Below are 21,191 nucleotides of genomic sequence, written 5' to 3'. Positions count from 1 at the left end.
TAGCAATAAACTAAAGAAATTTAAAAAAATATATATGTTTGAAGTAGAATACTACATTTCTTGAATTAAGTGTTACATGTAATTTAAAAAATGATATAATTCCACAATATATCATTACATTGTACTGAAAAATGAATGTCATATAAATCATATAATTTCCTTTTAATTTGCTCCTAATTTATTATTTTCTCCATATATCAATCAATATACATACTTCAACTCCATAAATTTGTCCTTTTCCAAAGTTATAAAAATATTATAAACTAATCAATGATTTTCTGTGCATAATTTTCAAAAACACATTTTATTACCTTTGATTAAAGGGACGGACCCTGACAGCTACTTTTACCCTGTAAAAAAAGAACGATTTGACTTTATTTCTTTTTGTTTCATCATTTCAATTGTTTCTGACATGTTTATATATGTATTCATGTAGATGAGATACACAATGCTTATTTGATATTTCTATGTTTTCTTTTAATTACTAAATTAAACAAGGAAGAATATATAAACATTTCTGCTATTTTTTTTTTAATTCTTGTAAATTGCTGTTAATTAAATCCTTTAAACTCAAAAAAATTCAAAGAGAGAAAAAATTAACAATAAAATTGAAATGTCTGACCACAGTTAATTGTCTATAATTGCATAGTAAGTTGAATTGTCCCATTTCTATTTTTTTTTTTTTTTTTTGACTGCTCTGAAAGAATTTTTTAAGAAATTGTACATTATAGCCCGTTAGGTACATAATAAGTTCTAATAAATTATCTGCAGTCTTAAAGGTATTTCTCACAAACATCCCCCCTCCCCCTTTTCATAGAAAAGGTTCACTTTGATCTGCTAATTATACACCGGTGTGTTGAACATCTGCAACCAGAAAGAGAATGGTGTATATCTATCAAATACAATGTATTTGTTATTGATTAAATAATTAAATTGTCGTCTGATACATACGATTCGTCCGGCATGATGTCTGCTGATCCACAGAATAACTTTCAATTAATTAATCCATCGGAATCCTTTACAGAAAACATCCAACTAAACACGAAAACATTGCAATCGCTCCACTTCGCTCGGACACTTGTCTTGAACTGTCAGAATGCACCCTGCGATTCATCCAGGTATAACGTGACGTCACACAGGTAAACACAGATATAGTTCGTTTCAGAAAACATCCAACAGTAAACGGGTATAAAGACCTATATAAATTCGTAACATCAACTCGTGTAAATTAAAATAATTGATGGAGAAATATATAAATATGGTCTAAATTCTACGTGCATAAGTTTATAAATTGAATAGAACAATATTTCCAAATATTTAAAACTTTGTAAATGAAATTCAAAAGTCTCTGCCTCTCTATATATTTTTAAAAATATGTGGAAAAAATTTTGAATACAAAATAATTCATATGATTGCAAAATTGAAAAAGTCTACATCAAAGGGCTTGCTCACTATGATTATACTCAAAAACAGTTTTATTTTTTAAAATCCATACCACCAAAAAGGAACATCTCATCCTTAAGTATGTACATGTATTTGCTGGGATACTGGTATTTTCAGTTTCGGCTATTTAATTCTATGCATTCATAATTTGAAACAAATTACAAAAAAGAAAATTAAATGAGTTAGACAATGATCATATTTTTGAGATATAAGGCGTCGTAATTATGCCGGTAAACCAGACTTCATAGACTTGAATGAAATATTTAAGTCACTGAAACTTTTCTTCATTTAAGATGTCTATCAAAACTAAGAAAATCAAAATGTGAAAAGAAAATAGGAAGTTAGTGGGACAAAAATTATGCTTAAATTGATGAATAAACAATTTGAGAGTAGTTCGGTAAAAATGGCCCAGCAGAATACAACATCTTTATGTGGTCATTTGGTTTACATGTAGAAAAGATTTCTATATAGACTGGGAAAAAAGTCTTAATTGTCATATATTGCAATGTATGGGAATTGTTATTTTCTATTTCTTTATAGCTCAAAATATCATAACATTAAGCTTAATTTTCCATCAATATTTCAAAATGAAAAGGTACATAAGACTTTTTAAATATACCTGCAATTTACAACATATGGAAACTGATTATAGTCGTTGCTCAGAATTAAGAGATGTAAACAAAAACAAACAATGGATAATATGTCGGATAAGTGATTTAAACAATTCATGCAATATTGTATTTCAAAATATTTTCCCCTAAGTATGAAAAAAAAAACAATCAGTCCATCATCTAAATGAGGATAAAAAAGGAAATATCGGTGCATCGGAAAATATTCGAGGGAGGGGTGGGGGGGGTGGGGGTGGGGGTTGATCTAAAAGAATAAGAAGTACAACACGTTCAAGTTGTGAGAGTTATACAAAAAGACGAAATTAAGGAACAGATTCTCTTACATTACGGGCCTATTGCTCTGACACCTGCCAAAAGAAGAACGAAAAAAAAAATCAAAAGCCACACTAGACGCGCTAAAAGTACAACCCCGGAAATGCCCGATATGGTTAATTGGTTAAATTATTCAACACATGGGAAATGTATATATGTTTTTATAATTTAAAAAAAAAACTGTGTTTATGTTCTATCAAATTGTCCGTGGATTGCTTTTACATATTACAATAACATTGAAACAAAAGAGTACACATTTGAAATATTAATCTTTAATTTATTTACACAGAATTGTGATCAATTTGTACTTATCCAATTAAATTTTAACAGACACTGAATATTTTGCATGAAAGTTAACAACAAGCATGCATGATCGTTGTGCTTGCGTTGTTCCTTTGAATACAACTGAATTACAGATTTTCAAGTTGAAATTGTTAGACAGAAAGGTAATCAAAATTGCAAAAAAACATACTCTATGAATTAAAAGTTGCATTTTCTTGGATGTGATGAGAGGCTATTTTCTAAACCAAACAAAAACTTCATGTTTCTTTGGTAACGGTACCTTCAGCAATGGACTGTGCTATTGAACTGCTAGCCGCCCTTTGTCTATCATATGTACATGTATAAAAGACAAACTTAATTACTTGCTTGTGAAATCTAGTGAAATACAGAAAACTGTATATTTATTAGAAATATCATAAAACTGCCCCCCGATGTAGTGAAAAACATACATCTTTGATATTGTACTATTTCTCTATATCCATACTCACGCATGCTATAAAAACTGTTTTGATTTGTCACCATTGTTTATGTTTATCTCTGTATACAATTATAAAATTGTGATGAGATTAATAAATTCAGTTCACTAAGTACCAACCGTTTCTAATTGACTTCTATATAATGTTGTCGAACAAGACTAGGAAATGTACTTACCTTTGAAAAGCTCACTGTCCTAAAAGCACTTACGAATCTGGTCTTCGTACTTCCGCATTTTTAAAAAAAGCTTCTTAATCCTACCAATATTAAGACTATAATTAAAATGTTTAAAGAATTGACACAGAATTTGACAGAAATTACCATTTTTCTTAAAAATTATAAAGGAATGATAGACTTTTTATCCATGTGAATTATTCCTCTTATCAGAGAGTCAATGAACCTTAAAGACCCGACGATATGACAGAAAACTCTGAAGTTTCAAGTATGAATGAGTGACACTATAATGTTAATTACTTTTTTATTATTTATACATAATTTTATTCACATAAAGTGAATGGGATTAGGCAGCAGGCATAGCCTATTTTAGCCCTCTCCCTACTATATTTTTATTACTATATACATGTACATGTATAGTTCAAAACATCAAAGTATAGAAGGTCTCTAGCTGCTAGTATTAAATAAATCTAAATATATTCTCGTAAGAGACGAATTTCACATTCTTAAGGGTTATCTCCCTTTGTCGGCGTAACCCTCATTTTTCTCACTAGGCCCTATATCCCTTGTAACTTACCAGAAAATATTTTCAACCTTCAAACGCCATCGGACAATTTCGATCCTTTCCTGTATATGTTCCCATACTGTGGGACCCATAGTATGGGGCAACATAAAAAACATAATGAGCATATTCATGCGGATTAAAAATTGTAAGACATAGTCCCATAAAGTTGGTAATGAACAGTGCCTTACGCCGGTTGACCTCAGATGGACCCCGCAAAGGGAAATAATTTTTGTAAATGTGAAAGTCATGCTTTCAAAGAAAAAACCAAAACAAACAAAAAACATCCAATACATGTTAAGTAGCAATTTGTGTCAAATATTCATTAAAGCAACATTTTAATGAGTGAACTAGAGTAAGGCAAATTGAAGAACACCTATTTCTTTCAAAAGATAAGTTTTTAGTGGAAATACATCAGGCAAGGTCTTTTTTCTGGAGTTAAAAGGGGAATAAAGTTCTCAATTTTCTTTTTCAACTTTTTAAAAAGATAGAAAATGAGTCACATCCCACCATATTTCCCTTCTTCTTGGATGACCTTAGACCCCGTTGAAAATTAAATAAAGCTACATCCCAGTCTAAGTGCAAAACAATAGTCACAAGCCATTCCGGATAATATTTGTTTATCCGATGAAGTTCTAGATTTAGCGTGCGTCGCACCATTCCGACTTTCGGCACCGTGGTGAATTTCAACCAAGTTGGGAAAAAATGTTAATTTTTATAAGCATATGTCTTTTAGCAATGCATTTATAAAAGTGTTGATATTTGCAGTTTCAACAAAGGAAGATTTTTTTATGTTTGTTATGTAACCGCATGTAAACAGAGAGAGAGAAAGAGAGAGAAAAAAAAATGTCTCGTGTCCACATCAACAAGCGCTTCAGTTGGTCCATTCTTCGAAAACTGAAGTGTAACAGTGGTTTGAAAAAGTGCAGATTTATCTACAGCAAAACTGGAAAATGGGTAATGGGTTTGTTAGATTAGCTGATGTAATATATATGACCTTGAATTCTTCCTCCGACTATTATCCCCCTCCTGCATTTATAATCTGACCGTGCAGGGGAGAATCAGAATGTATGCCTTACTGTAAGACTTACTGTATTACCCAGGATTCCCCACAACCAGATAATGTTACAACTGTTCTTATTCAAGAAACCGACTTTTGATGCTTGATAGATTTATTGCAGGAAGATTAAATGTAATCACATTTTTATGTTTGCATGAGAGACCATAGATCTTATTTTAGTTAAACTGCATGTAGATTGTCCAAATTTGCACTATGAATAAAAAAAAAAGAAAACTCTGAAAACTAAGTCTCACTGAAATTTTATTGCTTTGTATTTCAGTATAAAGAAGATATAAGTGAAAATATATTTGTATCCTATAGTTAAAATAGTTTTTAGTGTGGCAAAGTTTTAGCACCATTCATGTCATAAAATAATTGTTGTTGTGTTTGATAGGATGCATCTGAATTTACACCTGAAGTCAGAGCTGAGGTGGAAAAACACTGGATACCACTTCTGCAGAAAAACAACAATGAAAGATGCTTAAACAAACCTCAGGTAAAAGAGGCAAATAGAAACACAAACAGTTGAACTTCGGTATCTCAAACACTGATATCTCAAATACCATGGATATGTCAATGTGATTTGGAAGTCCCAACCACTTATTCTTTTAGTTTTTTTAAAAAAAAAACATTGGTATCTCAAATATCTCAAAGGTTTTCATCAGTTCAATTGAGTTCCGTATAACGAGGTTTGACTGTATTTTATCTATTGACAAAAATCTGCTGAATATGAAAAAAGTTTAGAAAGTAATTGAGACAAAGAATAGATATTGAAATAATTTCATTCACAGAGTTGTATTGCAATGATGTCAGGAATATAAAAATTCATGTACTGCCATAATTTTAAAATTGCACAAAGTGGAATAGATAGTTGTATGACAAGCATGCAAGTAAATCATTTTTTTTACACAAATCTGCTGGTACATAAATTCTAGATAGACTTCTAAGGATGAAAAAGATATGTAATCTTGACCTTTATGAAGGTCACACTATTAACATCTTTCTTCAATTCATTTTACAAAGATAAACATACATGTATAATCTGATGGCTCTAACATATGTCTGTCTAAGCTGAATGTCTTTGATATGATATTCCTTATTGCCAGGACTCCAAGGAGAAGTTCTATGTGTTGTCCATGTTTCCTTATCCCAGTGGTAAACTCCACATGGGACACGTCAGAGTATACAGTATCAGTGACGTCATCGCTCGCTTTCATCGCTTAACTGGCAAAGATGTAAGTCATCAAAAAGATCATTGCTCTCTATCATCACTTCTTGCAAAGATGAAAGTCATCAAAAATATCATCACTCTCTGTCATTGCTTAACTGGCAAATGTTATGTCTTCAAAAAGATCATTTCTCTCTCTCATCACTTCTTGCAAAGATGAAACTCATCAAAAGGATCATTGTTCTTTTTCATTGCTTAACTGGCAAAGATGTAAGTCATCTAAAAGAGTAATGCTCACTTTCATTGTGTGACTGACAAATATGAAAGTACATGTCCTAAAAATGATGTAGTATCTTTGGTTTGTGATAAATAATTATTCAGTACTTGTTTCACATCAAAACACCTTGTATTCTTTGGCAACAAAAAAATTTGTAAATTGAGACAAATTTTTAACGAAACCTGAACTTTTCTTGTCTATTGCTGTTAATTGTTGTTGCATAACAAGTAGTGGAAACAAAAGCTTGTGCATTTGATATTTTATTTGGAGATTCATTATATTTTTTAACAAAAAGTTTTCCTGTAAAGGTTGTTCATCCTATGGGCTGGGATGCTTTTGGTCTGCCCGCTGAAAATGCAGCTATTGATCATGGGGAACTTCCAGATGTGTGGACTAGAAGGTATCAAATTGCATTGTTCACAAAACACCTTTTACATGTACATGTATTTACATGTAAAATTTGGGAGTGGGGAGGGAGAAGGTGTTCAATTATTTTGGACCCAGGTTAACTAAATGTCTGATAAAAAAGATGCACTTCTTCTCATTAGTCAGCATATTATATTATAATGTCAAACATTGCATCAATGTTTCATTTTATTCCAAAATTCTACAAAAATGACCATTATTTTTAGCTGAATGTCAGTTTAAAATCTTGACTAGAGTACAACCTCAGATCCTAAATTTATAGTGTATTTTTGTTGGAATTATTACAGGTGTAATCAATGTTTAGATTTAATCTGCTGATTTTAACTCTTTTTTTTCTGCAGGAACATTATTGCCATGAGAAAACAGTTGAATGACATGTGCTTCAGCTTTGATTGGAATACAGTGAGTTTCTTCCCTTTATGCATTTTTAGATTTTAGATCTATAACAATTAATGTAATTAGGCATTTAGTTTTATTTTGTTTGTGTCCCTTTCTTATAGGAATACGCCACTTGTGATCCTGAATACTACAGGTGGACACAGTTCATATTCCTGAAAATGTTTGAAGCTGGGCTGGTAGAACAAAGAAAAGTAAGAGTTCAACTTACCATAGGTCACCAAATTTTTGTAAAACATTATTTTTGTGAAAAAGTTGTTTTTTATTTATATGTGAAACAAAATTTGCTTATTTCTGTATTTAGTGATTTAGAATACAAATATACATGTAAAATTTTTGCAAGGAGACAGTCTCATGTAATTAGGAGAAAATATAGTTCTGGTGAATAAAAGTGATTAATAGTGAATATCTCTATGCACAGTTCTATTTTAGACTAAACTAAACTGAACTGGTACATTTTAAATTTTTCAGGAAATTGTGAATTGGGATCCAGTAGATGAAACTGTTTTAGCCAATGAGCAGATTGATGAAAAAGGTTGTTCTTGGAGGTCAGGGGCCAAAGTTCAAAAGATTTACCTTAAACAGTGGTTCATTAAAACCAAAGTATATGCAAAGGTACTGAAATCAAATAAAATCTTTAAATGTATATTCAAAGTATTTGGAATGGAAGAACACTAAGTAAGAGAGAGGAATTCCCTAAGCATTCTAATCCTTATTCTATTGGAAATAAAAATTGTTTAAATCAAATTACAGAATAAAACTTTTCTGGAAAATTTTTTCAGTTTGATGTAAATGTTGCATATGTATTTGTCTATATGTCATTGCTCCTGACAAAAATAATGAGATAAAGATCAACAAAACTAAATGACATTTTGTTAGAACTGCGAACGATAGCATTAATTGTTCTCCCGCCTACCTCCAAGTCAATTTTCAAAAGTTAACACATATGAATGATTTTTCATATTTATATAGATATTTATATGAATTTTCATAAAACATTACTTCTTTTGGAAAATATAGAGAGGTAACTCTATAATATGGATAAAACTTGTGTTTTTCACTATAGAAAGCAACGGAAAATATTTTTAAAACATCTCTTCCCCTCCCCCCCCCCCCCCCCCCCCCCCCCCCCCGGGAAACAAAAATTTTTTTTTACAGGTAATATGGACTGTCATTTCACAAATTCATACCAAAGCTTTTTGTGTTTCACGGAGGGGGGGGGGACATATATTTACAGACAAAAAACTACAAAAATGCTTATTTTTTTCACCAATTTCAAAGGGTTTTACAACTAAAACATTGTATTTAATTAATAAAATATGTTTAATTTTATATGCATAAAACATAAGAAAATATTTAAGGAACCTTTTTTCATATCCAAAAATATTTCAAAATGTGCTGATGCTTTAAAGCCCGATTTCAATGGAAAATATCGTCTACCCCCCTTATTTAAAGAGCTGCAATTAGGGGTAATTAACTATTTAACACTGGCATTAAAATTATCAGTTAATTACCATTGAACTGTTCTTTGCATTCAACAAAGATTGTACGGCCAAATTGCCATTAGTATTGAATTAAATGGGTGTAAAATGTAGGCTGGAATCGAGAATTAGCGTGTGTAGTTCTTCTCTTTGGCAGCTGTATGGCAGCCAGTTGAATGAAGTTAAATTGAAGTAGATCTACATTTGTACTTGTAATTTCTCAGTGATCCTTAAAAGGCAGAGCCATATTGTGAAGGGGATTAATTGTACAGTTGTAATTGTTATGTTTTTCTCTCCTCTGACACAATCATGGTTTGATGAATTTAAAACAGGAGTTTCCTCCCTCTCTCTATATCAATTACATAGTATAGCCAGAATAAAATATGATAATGTTAGTTAGTGCTCAACATTACCGGTAACTAAAACATCCACGTGTCCATCATACAAGTTGCCTTCAAATGTTATTTGTCCAAATACATATTGTACATGTTCAACTCTGAACAGATATAAAAAAAAATGTAGAAGTTAAGTATTATCAAGACTGAAGTACCTATACATGTATTAGTATGACTTACAAAGAGGAAAGTAAAAATATTACAGATATTGCACTCATCTGCAGATTAGTGATATTTGATGAGGTATAACTGAGCCCTTTAGATTGTAAACCATAGGGGAAAATTTTTTTTTTGTAGAAACTTACTCTCTGTTTCTTGAATTCATGGATTTATTAACACCCTGAATATAGCGAATGTTTATACCACAAGTTATTTTTCCCCTTTACAGCATTGCTCAGTAAGCATTTCAGTCAAGAGCATGGTTCCTTCATCATTATCTGTGTAGTAACTTATTTTATTTTCTTACATCACAGTCGCTGTTAGATGGCTTGTCTGAGGTGGATGATAATTTATGGAAGGATGTTAAAAAGTTACAGAAGCGTTGGATTGGGGACTGCAATGGAACCAGGATTGACTTCAGATTAAGGGTAAAAAAATTCTTACCTATTTGAATAACTGAATACAAGAAGTCTAATTATAGCAGATATTATTTAACAGTTTTGATTCATTGTATTATCAGGTAACATTAAGGTACCTCTGCTATTTCCAGGGGTCTGTGTTTTGCTCTATTCACAATTAATAATGTTTACAGAATTTATGAGATTGATCACTATACGCTATCTTCAACATTTTCATTTAAAATAAGCTAGTTACAGAGTATATACTTAATGGAACATTTGTGATCCTAATTATTGAACAAAGGTTCCATGCTGCACTTGTTGCATATTTCATGAATTGGACAGCATGTTTCACCTGTTATGTCATATACAGTTGAACCGTGGTATCTCGAACACAGATATCTCAAATACTTTGGATATGTTGAAGTCATTTTGAAGCGCCATCTGCTTATTCCCTAAGTATTTTACCCTGGATATCTCGAATCCTCAGTTATCTCGATGTATTTTCTCGGTATCTTCAAGTTTGAGATAACAAGGTTTGACTGTATGTTATAGCTGATCTCTGTTCCCTTACATATAGCAGTTCAACCTTTACTTCTTATTTTCCAGCTTGATGGTGTAGAGTGGGAGGAGCCTCTAGCAGTGTTCACATCCACTCCCGAGTGTCTGTATGGAGTGTCTCATATTGCATTACCGACCAATCACAGACTGAATGATCAGAAATACTACAAGGTAAAGGGATGTAACTCTGTAAAAATAATAAGATCATATTTTATGAATGCTATTGTTGGCATTTTTTAAGTCTAACTATTCTCTGAATTCAGATTTTTCAAAAAAACTTTATTTTCAGTTTCCAGACAAGAATGGTTCAAAAGGTATCTTTTGTATGTCTTAAACAAAAATTGATAAATACAGTGTACTTCTTGTATCAGTAAGTTGAAAATTTTTTTTTATAGACATAGCTGCACATAATTATATAATCATGATAATATATTTAAACTATTTTTTAGCGATTTTATTAACTATGGAGGCTATTCATCCTCTGACTGGAAATTCTGTCCCAATCATTGTGTCTCCAGATGTTCCAAATATTCCTTATACTCCAGACAATGAACATTTAGGTATGGAGAGAGAGAGAGAGAGACAGGGATAGACATTAACTTTCAGATTCACTTGACCTTCGGGCAAGTGATCTCAGACTTTGACTTGTCCGAATGCAAAACTTTGTTGCCCAAAATTATGAAAGAACTAAAGAAGAAAATTATTAAAATGTAAACGTTATGATAAGAAAAAATGTGACCAAATACACTACTGTCAATTTGGCAAGTTGAGCTGAAAAAATGTCGATGCATGGTGCATTTGTACGTAATGTATACTGCTGTACTTGTAAATTTAACCTGTTTACTCGCACTGGCATGCACCAATAACCCTCCGTTTCCTTTTAATAAAATTCATTTTTTTTTAAAATTATTTTCGGTAGGATCGTTTTGTGATTTGTGATTTTCAGAGATAACTGTGAAGCAATGGTTAAAGAAGATAGTAGCTATGAAACATGCATCTTATCTTGATCAGGATACTTTGTGTTACACTGTAGTTATATTCTGTGCTTGAATAAATAATCTAATTTCCTAATAAGAAGTTCACAAAATTTTGTCAGACGAAGAGCGTATTTACTATGAAAGAAAATAACAAACCCGATTTTTAAATGAGCGGTATAATCCAGAAACGCTACCAAGGAATTCCAAATGCAAAAACATTGTCAGTCAGGTGCATGGCGGAAATCAAGTGTTCAATTTATTGTTTTATTTATAAATTAATGTAAACTAAATAAATATGTACATTTGTATGAGAAAAATTCACTTGCCTGATCGGACAAGTACGTGGACAATTTCACTTGCCCGAACTGAGAATTTACTTGTCCCGGGCAATCGGGCAACCCTGAGAGAGAGAGCAACCTTATTCAGTTACAAAAAAGAGTCAATTGACCTATTCATGATATTAACCATGGCACTGCCCTTTCTAAGGGTAAATTAATATAGTTTTTGGAAAGTTTTTGTTAGCAGATAATTAAATGACATAATACAAACTGTAATATATGTGCAATTGCTGTTAAGTCATTTTTCACCAACTAGATCAATTTAAGTGCAGTTCCACAGTTATTGTGAAACAGTCTATTCAGAATGCATCTCAGCTGTTTATTCAAAGTTGTCAATTTCTTAATTGTAGCTATTCCCTGTATTAATGAAGAAGACAAATCAACAGCTGATAAAATGGGCTTCACCTATGCTGAGGTCATAAAAGATAATGTCATAGTGAAGTCTGGACAGGTAATTACATGTAGTTGAAATACTACTCTGTTGTCAGTGTCTATCTGTTTAGAACTTTAATTAAAATTGACACCCTCCAAAATGAAACATAATGAGGGCAAAATTTCAACTTTTTCGTTACTGTGTGTGCATGCCATGTTATAGACATACATACAGTGTATATGACTGTGATTGAGTGCAGTGTATTCTAATTTTTTTAATTAGTTTTCTGGACTCAGTAGGGAAGAGGCACATGAAAAAGTGTTGCATTATGCAAAAGTGAGTAAAAATAACTTTTTAAATTGACATGAGCCTTCAAATCTTGATTTGACATGTGGAGTATATCAACATGCAATAAAATGGCTTACTAAAATAGACATTTTCTCAGTAGTATTTGTTATCTTATCAACAGGAGAAGAAGATTGGAGGATTTCTGATGAGTTTGGACTCTAAAGACTGGTTGATTTCCAGACAGCGCTACTGGGGTACACCTATTCCCATTATCCACTGCCCCAAATGTAAGGTCAGTCTGCCATCTTTTTTTTTTAAAGATGTTAATGTTGCAAAAGACAGTTTACTCTTGCCACTGCAAAAGTAAAAAAAAAATTAAATTTTTTGTTAAATTTTATTTTCGAACCCAAAGTGTAATGTTTTCATATACAGGTGACTCTCGATGGCTCGAACACCAATCTCTCGAAGTTCTCCATCTCTCAAAGTGAACCTCCGGTCCCGATTTTTTCTTCTATATAACTAAGCAAATTTACTCCTGATCTCTCGAACTCCCGATCTCTCGAAGTTCTCTATCACTCAAACCAAGGCCTGGGTCCCGTTACACATATTTCATTGTTTTTTACTCTATCTCTCGAAGTTTTGATTGCGCATGTATACACGTCAATCAAGTGTAAAATTAATTCAGCTTGGACTCTGGATAACAGTGAACGCCTGGGGCTGGGATGGACGTGTTAATTGGGTGTTTACATAGATGATACTACACCTGTGAGTCATCCGAATGTTGATATAATTAATTGGTTAATTGGTAAATTATAAACAAATCGCTTCACAACTTATTTTGACTGGACGAGACGCTTTTTGAGAAAATAATTTAGGGACGTGTCAGTAATTTTCCATAGATTATGAACTTTAATATTATTAGAGTCTACACAATCCCACTTTGGCAAACATTGCACAAGAAATCCTATCTCAAGAATTGTATACCGATTACGAGCAATCTTGTGAAGGACCGATCAAGCCCTCGTCCGTGGGTTAGCAAAATCAACAATTGCTATTCAGGTTTAATGTAATTATGAAATGAGAACAAATAAATATTGACATTTAAATTAATCATTTTATTTATTCAAAACACGATCATTGAATCAAGTGAATTACCTGTAACGTGTAATGACATTATCAACATATACTTCCAGTATGTATAATAGTAGACCAATGATGATCGGAACTGAAAATTCCTGATTATATTCACTTTCTATCTCTCGAACCCCCCGATCTCTCGAACTTTTCTTACGGTCCCTTGAACTTCGAGAGATGGAGAGTCACCTGTATAAGTAGTTTTTAATTTTTTTTTAGCTCACCTTAACGAAGTTGGGCGAGCTTATGTAATATCATCGGTGTCGGCGTCCCAGGTTAAGGTTTTTGGAGCAGCTTTCTTTTCAAGTACTTCTATGGCCTATATTAGTCAGAGATGCATGGAGGATGCTTCTAGTGTGTTTCATTGTACCAGTCAAGGTTTCAGATGCTGCAATTTCAGCTAAAGAATGACCAGGTTAATGTTTTTGTAGCAGGTTAAAGTTTTTGGAGCAGGTTAAAGTTTTTGGAGCAGGTCTCATTTCCAAGTAACTATAAGCCCTATATTGACCAAACTTGCATGGATGATACATCTAAGGATGCACACTACTGAACTTGCTTCGGATGCTGGATCTGACCTACATTTTCCGGATGAGTGACTAGGTTAAAGTTTTTGGAGTAGATCTCATTTCAAAGTAACTATAAGCCCTATATTGACCAAACTTGCATGGCTGATACATCTAAGGATGCACACTACTGGACTTGCTTCGGATGCTGAATCTGACCTATATTTTCTGGATGAGTGACCAGGCTAAAGTTTTTGGAGCAGATGTCATTTCCAAGTATCTATAAACCCTATATTGACCAAATTTGCATGGATGATACATCTAAGGATGCACACTACTGGACTTGCTTCAGATGCTGGATCTGACCTATATTTTCCGGATGAGTAACCAGGTTAAAGTTTTTGGAGCAGATCTCATTTCCAGTTTACTTTAAGCCCTATATTGACTAAACTTGCATGGATGATACATCTAAGGATGCACACTAGTGGACTTGCTTCAGATGCTGGATCTGACCTAAATTTTCCAGATGAGTGACCAGGTTAAAGTTTTTGGAGCAGATGTCATTTCCAAGTAACTATAAACCCTATATTGACCAAACTTGCATGGATGATACATCTAAGGATTCACATTACTGGACTTGCTTGGATGCTAGATCTTACCTACATTTTCCGGATGAGTAACCAGGTTAAAGTTTTTGGAGCAGATCTCATTTCCAAGTAACTATAAGGCCTATTTGAACCAAACTTGCATGGATGATGCATCAGGGGACAAACAATCTCAAAACTCGCTTCGGATGCTGGATTTGACTTACATTTTCTGGATGAGTGACTAGTTTTAAGTTTTCAGATAAGGCTATTCCCAAATAACTGCAAGCCCTATCAGACTAAAATTGCATAAATGTTGCATCTAGGGATGCACACTCCTAGATTATTAGTTTAGTGTGGGACTTTGCCTTACTTAAAGACAACATTCGTTGAGGTGAGCTCTGTAATCTCTGATTACCTATGCTAAAATTCTACAATGTTTTTCTTTTGTTTATTTACAATATCTTTTCACTTACTTTTGTTATTGATGATGGATTCTATGGTTTAATCGGATGAAACGTAAGAGTAAACTTCCATCTGGGATTAAAAGTTTCACAAAATTAGATGCAGCTCAATATGTTTTCAATGAACTAGTGCACACAAAACAGTCTCCCCCCCCCCCCCTTTCTCTTTTATAAATAGCTAACCACTAACTTTACTTTCTTCATAGGCAGTACCTGTTCCACTGGAAGATCTACCAGTGAAACTCCCTTCCATTGCCAAATTCACAGGGAAATCTTCACCATTAAAGCAAAGCACTGATTGGCTGAATGTACCTTGTCCAAAGTAAGTATAACTTTATGAAGAAGATCCATGCCTATTTGTTGTTGGCAAATTTGAAAATCACATGCAGTAATACATACTCTTTATAATTTATGTAAAACAAATACACTGCACAGTGCCATACAAGTGATATCAAAATATCCCATATCCCAATGGTTGGTCCAAAAACCCATGTCAAATATCAGACTAGTGGATAAAAATGCATATCAAAATCAGAAATAAGGGGGAGTTAATATATTGATTTAATTGAAATATACATGCAATACAATTTGTGCTAAAATTTGTTGATTTGATAAGTTTAAACTGACCTAAAACTTGCTGTATTTACTTTAGATACATAAGCCAGAAGCACTAAACTTCTTAATTGACTTTAAAATGCAGAAATATATGTGAACTTTCATATTAGATAGTTTAGATATACTAAATATCAACCCCATGTCCCATATCATCCTGGTCCACTGTGGATGATATGACATATGATATGGATGTTTTAAAATTTGTAATATTATATACGCATGTGAATTAAGGCTAGGTATAGGTGTTTCTATGCAAATGAGCTAATAAAAACACAAAGAGGTATATTTATTATTCAGAGAAAGTTTTGTTTTATTTTCTTATGCATACTTAGTGCCCACAATATGTTATAGCCAGTACACATTATGACGTCAAATTATGACGTCACTGATCTTACCTACAGAAGAAATAAACCACAGCAACAAAACAGCTTTGGCGCAAGGGATTACCCTATTTATTTTTATATAAAAATTGTGTTATACTAAGTAGAATATTCTATAGATTAATGAAACTGCTGCACAAATCCTTGGCATTTTCTCATTTGATCGGAATTTGAAGAAACTTATACCGGACGGTACATTTTTACCCTAATTATTCAACTAAAAACTTTACAAATAGAAATTATACAACTGAGCTGTTGATATTTGTGCAGCAATACCAGCAAACTTTGGAATATATTGCTTCTTAATACACCTTGATTCAGTTAAATAAAATAGAGCATGCCCTTGCTCCGAAGCATTTTTGATGATGTCCATTATAATCTTGTGTAGTTAAGAACAATGACATCATAATATGACGTCATAATGTGTACTGGCTATCTCATGTCGTGGGTACCAAGTATGTATTAGACAATAAGTTTTAACTTTCTCTGTATAATAGATATAGTCCTTATGCATTTTAGTTAGTTTATTTGCAGAGAAATGCCTAAACTTAGCCTTAACTCACCTGAGTAAGAAGATTATTTTCTTAATTTTCATTGGCTGAAAGGACATCACGTGATATTCCTCCTTTTGTGATATCGATGCGAAAGCGCATCCGCGGAAAATGATATCGCACAACACACCGTTCAGTTGCACTAAAGTTACGTAGAACGTGATGTCATAATATAAGAAGCGTGTTTTTAACCATGTAACGTAATGACAGCCAAGTCTGTTCAGTTAGGACTGTGTCAGTGCATTCACTTTGAGTGATTATATAATATAACTATTATGGACTTCAGTGAATGGTCAATATGTGGTTATTGGACTCGTGACAATTGATATAGACCTCAGACACAGAAAATGATAGCGACCTCGCAGGCTCGGTCGCTATCACTTTCTGTGTCTTCGGTCAATATCAATTGCCATAAGTCCTTATAACCACATATCGACCTACACTGAAGTCCATAATTGTATAACATTACATGCACTCCCTATTTTCTACATTTTGACAGATGTGGTTCACCCTCTGAGAGGGAGACTGATACTATGGATACATTTGTGGATTCCTCCTGGTATTTCCTACGTTATCTGGACGCACACAACACAGAGGCACCCTATTCACCAGATAAGGTCAACAAGTACATGCCTGTAGACCTGTATATTGGGGGGAAAGAACATGGTAAGGGGAATAGAATTTGAATGTGATAACCTATGAGATCATACAATTGATAGTTAACCCTCATCGGGAATTAAGTGTAAATGCTCCTCCATATCATCTCTCTATCTCTTATTTGAATATAAAGCACTACATTTATATTGTATGTTTTATCTTGTGAATTATAATTGCCTGACATATTTGTATTTTACAGCGATCCTTCACCTATATTTTGCCAGATTCTTCAATTATTTCTTATGTGACCATGGAGGACTGAAGCACAGAGAACCTTTTGTCAATCTCCTAACACAGGGCATGGTCATGGGTCAATCGTTCAGTGTCAAATCAAGTGGAAAATATCTTAGGAAAGAACAGGTGGACTTCTCAGGTAAAGATATGACTTTATACTAGGATATGGAACTAAGTATGTGAATGTGTTAGGAAGTGTTTTTATTGCCAGTGGAACAACATACAGTGGATTCTTTACTTAGATAAAATCCCAGGAAGCACATGGTTACATGAAATGCACTTGTAGAAAACTTGGACAAAGAAATGATTGTATCTTTATGCTTTCTTCTTGCATTCAAATTTTATTGACATAAAAAATCTTATAAACATCTTAGAAAAATAGATTTCTGTTAATTGAGTATCTCGGGGAAAAAAAAAAGTTATAAATGTTCTGTATTTCCCACAAAGATCTTAATGCCCATAAAAAAAAATTAAAGTGAAAGATAACAAAGGAATAATTTTTTTTTTTGAACAGGTGAGAGACCTGCAGAGAAAGGTACAGGAGAGGAAGTTGTTGTACAGTGGGAGAAGATGAGCAAATCCAAATACAACGGGGTGGATCCACAGGCATGTCACTCCAAAATTACAATATGTGTTTTGTGATTTTATTTTGAATATTTTGCCATCCTCATTTACTTTTTTTTCCCTTTGTCTTGTAAATAAGCAGTGATATTGATTTAAAGCATGTTTAAATATTAACTTCTAACATGATGGATGCTAAATTCTTAAATTGAAGTGGTTTTCTGTCATTGAGATTAATTAAAATTTTGAGTTGCGGTGATAAGCTTTAGTCTTCATTTATACAGAGTTCAACTAGGGAGATTTGAAGTAGAATTAGATGAATTAGTAGAATATTTTTGCTTACAGGATGTTATTGATCAGTTTGGTGTGGATGCAACCAGATTAGCTATTTTAGGCACTGTCTCCCCCAGGTCAGACAGGGAATGGTCAAATCAAGGTATCACTATTTAATATATCATGCATATACGTGAATTTTAAACTGATGCTTAAAAAATTGGAAGGGGGGGTGGAGAGAGAGAAAATTTGCATATCAATGTATAAAGGAATATTGTTTTATGAAATTTGGATTACCACTTCCAGAATAATAGCTCTTGTATTGATCACGAAATACTTCCGCTTTTTTAAAGAATTTATTAAATTTTTTCTCTGAATAAGGCATTCGATAAGGGAAGATAACTCTTATAATACTTGCATGAAATTCTATTTTGCTATTGATTGTAGCTTTTGTCAACATAACTCGCTGGCAGAATCGAGTTTGGAACACCATTACAAAGTACATACAGCTCTCTACTGATCCACTTTCCTCAGAGGTGGATCCAAGTAAATTGACTGAGATTGACAATAAACTTTTCCAAAACAGAAATCACTTGATACATGAGGTGAAGCGTCTTTTTTTTAATTAAGCACTATACATGTATTAAAGGAATATGTAAAAAAAAAATAGATTTTTAAGTTGTTTTATTTTTGAAACATTTTTTAATCTCAATATTAGAGACAAATCGTTATATTTTGACAGGTGACGATTTCACTGGAGACACTCTTTAACACTAGCATAGTAATGACTCTTCTGTTTGACTTCATGAAGAAAATCAAGGTAAGAAAAACCTGTGTGTATATGTGCATTCGAGACATTTTGTACTTTTGATGGCATTATCAGAAATACTACTCAGACTGGTTGATTTACATTAGAGTTGTGAACTTATCTAATCCTATAATCTTCTGTTCACAATTTTATCCCAGATCTTGAATTGTTAAAAAAAATTGCAACTGAAATAAAAGCTTTTATTATTTTTTTTAATATAAACTTTAAGGTAACAGATCAGATCAATGACATAGATAGAAATCAAAGATCAAATAGAAAGTACCCTTCCTATCCTCATAGACTTTAGAAATGGCACGAGCATTGTGTTTCACAAACATTTTGCTGATTCGGTTGTACTTGCTTTACATATATGAAATTGATCTCATTTGATGCATTAATTAACTCTATAATTTCAATTCATACATATAATATATTATGTAGACAAAGAGATTTGATCATCTTACGTGAACCTCTCTATGCTTTCTTATATATAGAAATGAGAACAAATTTTAACTTTATTAAGAAAATACAGTTGAACTTTGGTATCTCAAACACTGATATCTCGAATATCATGGATATATGGAAATGAGTTGGAAGTTCCAACCACTTATCCTTTAAGTATTTTACCCTTGATATCTCGAATCCTTGTATATCTTGAAGTTTTTTCACGGTCCCATCGAGTTCGAGATAACGAGGTTTGACTGTATATAGAAATGAGAACAAATTTTAACTTTATTAAGAAAATAGTTCAGATCAGTTCTATTCTTCAGGTTGTGCCAGATGAAGTTAAACTTGTAAGCAGGGAGTATGAGAAATGTTTGGCTGACATGATCATTATTATTGCCCCGTTTGCCCCTAGTTATGCTGAGGAGCTGTGGGTGGGGCTTAGCAGTGTGGCCAGGGGCACAGGGTATTTATGGGTAGGTTTCCAGTTCTGTTTTCTATCCTCAAAATACAGGAATCTGATGTATTTATATAAGATGTCAAAGTCACTCCATGGTTAAGCATAAATTCTGATTAATTTTTTTTTTGACATTGAAATGAAATTGTTAAAAAATATTTTGAAAAGCATCCAATAGTCTAAAGATGTTTTATTTTATTTTGTTGTGCAGTATCAGAATGCCACTAAATTATAAGGAAATTTTCAGTAAGATTGGAACATTTCTGTCTTAGTGCATGTATTTCTGTTTTACAGCATGAAAGCGTATTTAACCAGAAGTGGCCATCGGTTGACCCCAACATGGTGATAAAAGTAAAACTGACACAGAATAAAGGAAGACCTGTAGGAGAAATTACAATGAAACTGAAGGAGTATGGGTGCCTGGATGAGAAGGAACTCTTAGAATTATGTTCAAAGGACAAGAAATTTCAAAATTCTATTGGGAATTCGTATACAAAATTTCACTGGTCTAGGAACGAGTTCCTGCAACCAGTGATAAATTTTACTGTACCAAGGAAAAAGGACTCAGGGAAAGAAGAAAAGAGAGAGAAAAGTGAGAAAAAGACTAGCTAATATAATGTTGGAAATAGGACTTGACTTCATTTGTGTGTGTGGCCACGTGGTGGTGGTGGTGGGGGGGGGGGGGGGGGGGGGGATTGGGTCACCTGAGTAAATTAAGGTGACCTATTTATATTTTCATATGTACATTTCTTTAAGAATGATTAAAGATAAAAAAAAAATGTTCCTTAGACTATGTTTATTGTCCTGCATACCTAAAGCTAAGCCATATTGAACTGATGATCATGTTTTGATGTTCAATGAACAATGCTGTGATATGACACATGATGAATACATATAAAATACATGAAAACTATTATTTGGCCAAGGCTAAGATAACTTGATAGAAGGTAAGGCCTGCCAAGCTCTCTGTGCATTTTCAACCTGAGCCCAAATATCGCTTATATTTCAAGACAGTTAACATGTTTTTTGTTTATCATGCAACATAATTTCAATTCAGCCTTGCTATTTACAGCAAATTTAGGCACATTTCTGCAGCTGAAACTATGTCACAATGGCATGAACAATGCAATGTACATGATGTCACAAGATGAGCAAATAAGAAAAAAAATTCTCACACCAATTAATGATTTATCATCATTAAGATTTATCAAAACAACATAAAACTGAATACACATGGCTTTACTAGGGCATTGACTGATTAAAGCTTTGTTTTATTGGGTTACCTTTTTAATGTCAATGGAGGGTGGTTACAGGATAAATGGCAAATTTGTATAACAGAAATTTATAAGTGCA

At 33.0% G+C, this 21,191-nt stretch overlaps 2 protein-coding genes across 9 annotated transcripts in view; one reads left to right on the top strand and one right to left on the bottom strand.

Annotated features, from left to right (window-relative positions):
- LOC133175387 (kinesin-like protein KIF28) overlaps positions 1-1,094 on the bottom strand; it is a 31,834-nt gene extending 30,740 nt beyond the window's left edge. For all 8 annotated transcript variants that reach the window (XM_061310485.1, XM_061310486.1, XM_061310484.1 and 5 more), the window contains exons 1-2: positions 952-1,094; positions 312-350 (exon numbers count right to left, since the gene is read on the bottom strand). In XM_061310485.1, the coding sequence (XP_061166469.1) occupies positions 312-350; positions 952-965 (53 nt within the window). In that variant the 5' untranslated portion in view covers positions 966-1,094. The remainder of the gene's footprint in view (positions 1-311; positions 351-951) is intronic.
- Positions 1,095-4,621: 3,527 nt separating this feature from the next.
- LOC133175383 (probable leucine--tRNA ligase, mitochondrial) lies at positions 4,622-20,487 on the top strand. Its single transcript, XM_061310480.1, has 23 exons — positions 4,622-4,833; positions 5,331-5,432; positions 6,043-6,171; positions 6,690-6,781; positions 7,149-7,209; positions 7,308-7,397; positions 7,675-7,818; positions 9,553-9,666; positions 10,246-10,368; positions 10,487-10,511; positions 10,647-10,757; positions 11,863-11,963; positions 12,168-12,221; positions 12,355-12,465; positions 15,065-15,180; positions 16,904-17,070; positions 17,261-17,434; positions 17,810-17,901; positions 18,202-18,292; positions 18,577-18,734; positions 18,872-18,949; positions 19,708-19,857; positions 20,133-20,487. The coding sequence occupies exons 1-23, from the start codon at positions 4,723-4,725 to the stop codon at positions 20,448-20,450; spliced, it is 2,712 nt and encodes a 903-aa protein (XP_061166464.1). The 5' UTR covers positions 4,622-4,722; the 3' UTR covers positions 20,451-20,487.
- Positions 20,488-21,191: the final 704 nt, after the last annotated feature.

The sequence above is a fragment of the Saccostrea echinata genome, unplaced genomic scaffold (genome assembly GCF_033153115.1).
Source record: "Saccostrea echinata isolate AGI-Se365-2 ecotype Australia unplaced genomic scaffold, CSIRO_AGI_Sech_v1 ptg000062l, whole genome shotgun sequence".
NCBI classification, from domain to species: Eukaryota; Metazoa; Mollusca; class Bivalvia; order Ostreida; family Ostreidae; genus Saccostrea; species Saccostrea echinata.
Note: the sequence above shows the minus strand (reverse complement) of the source record. Positions and strands in the feature narration are given on the sequence as shown.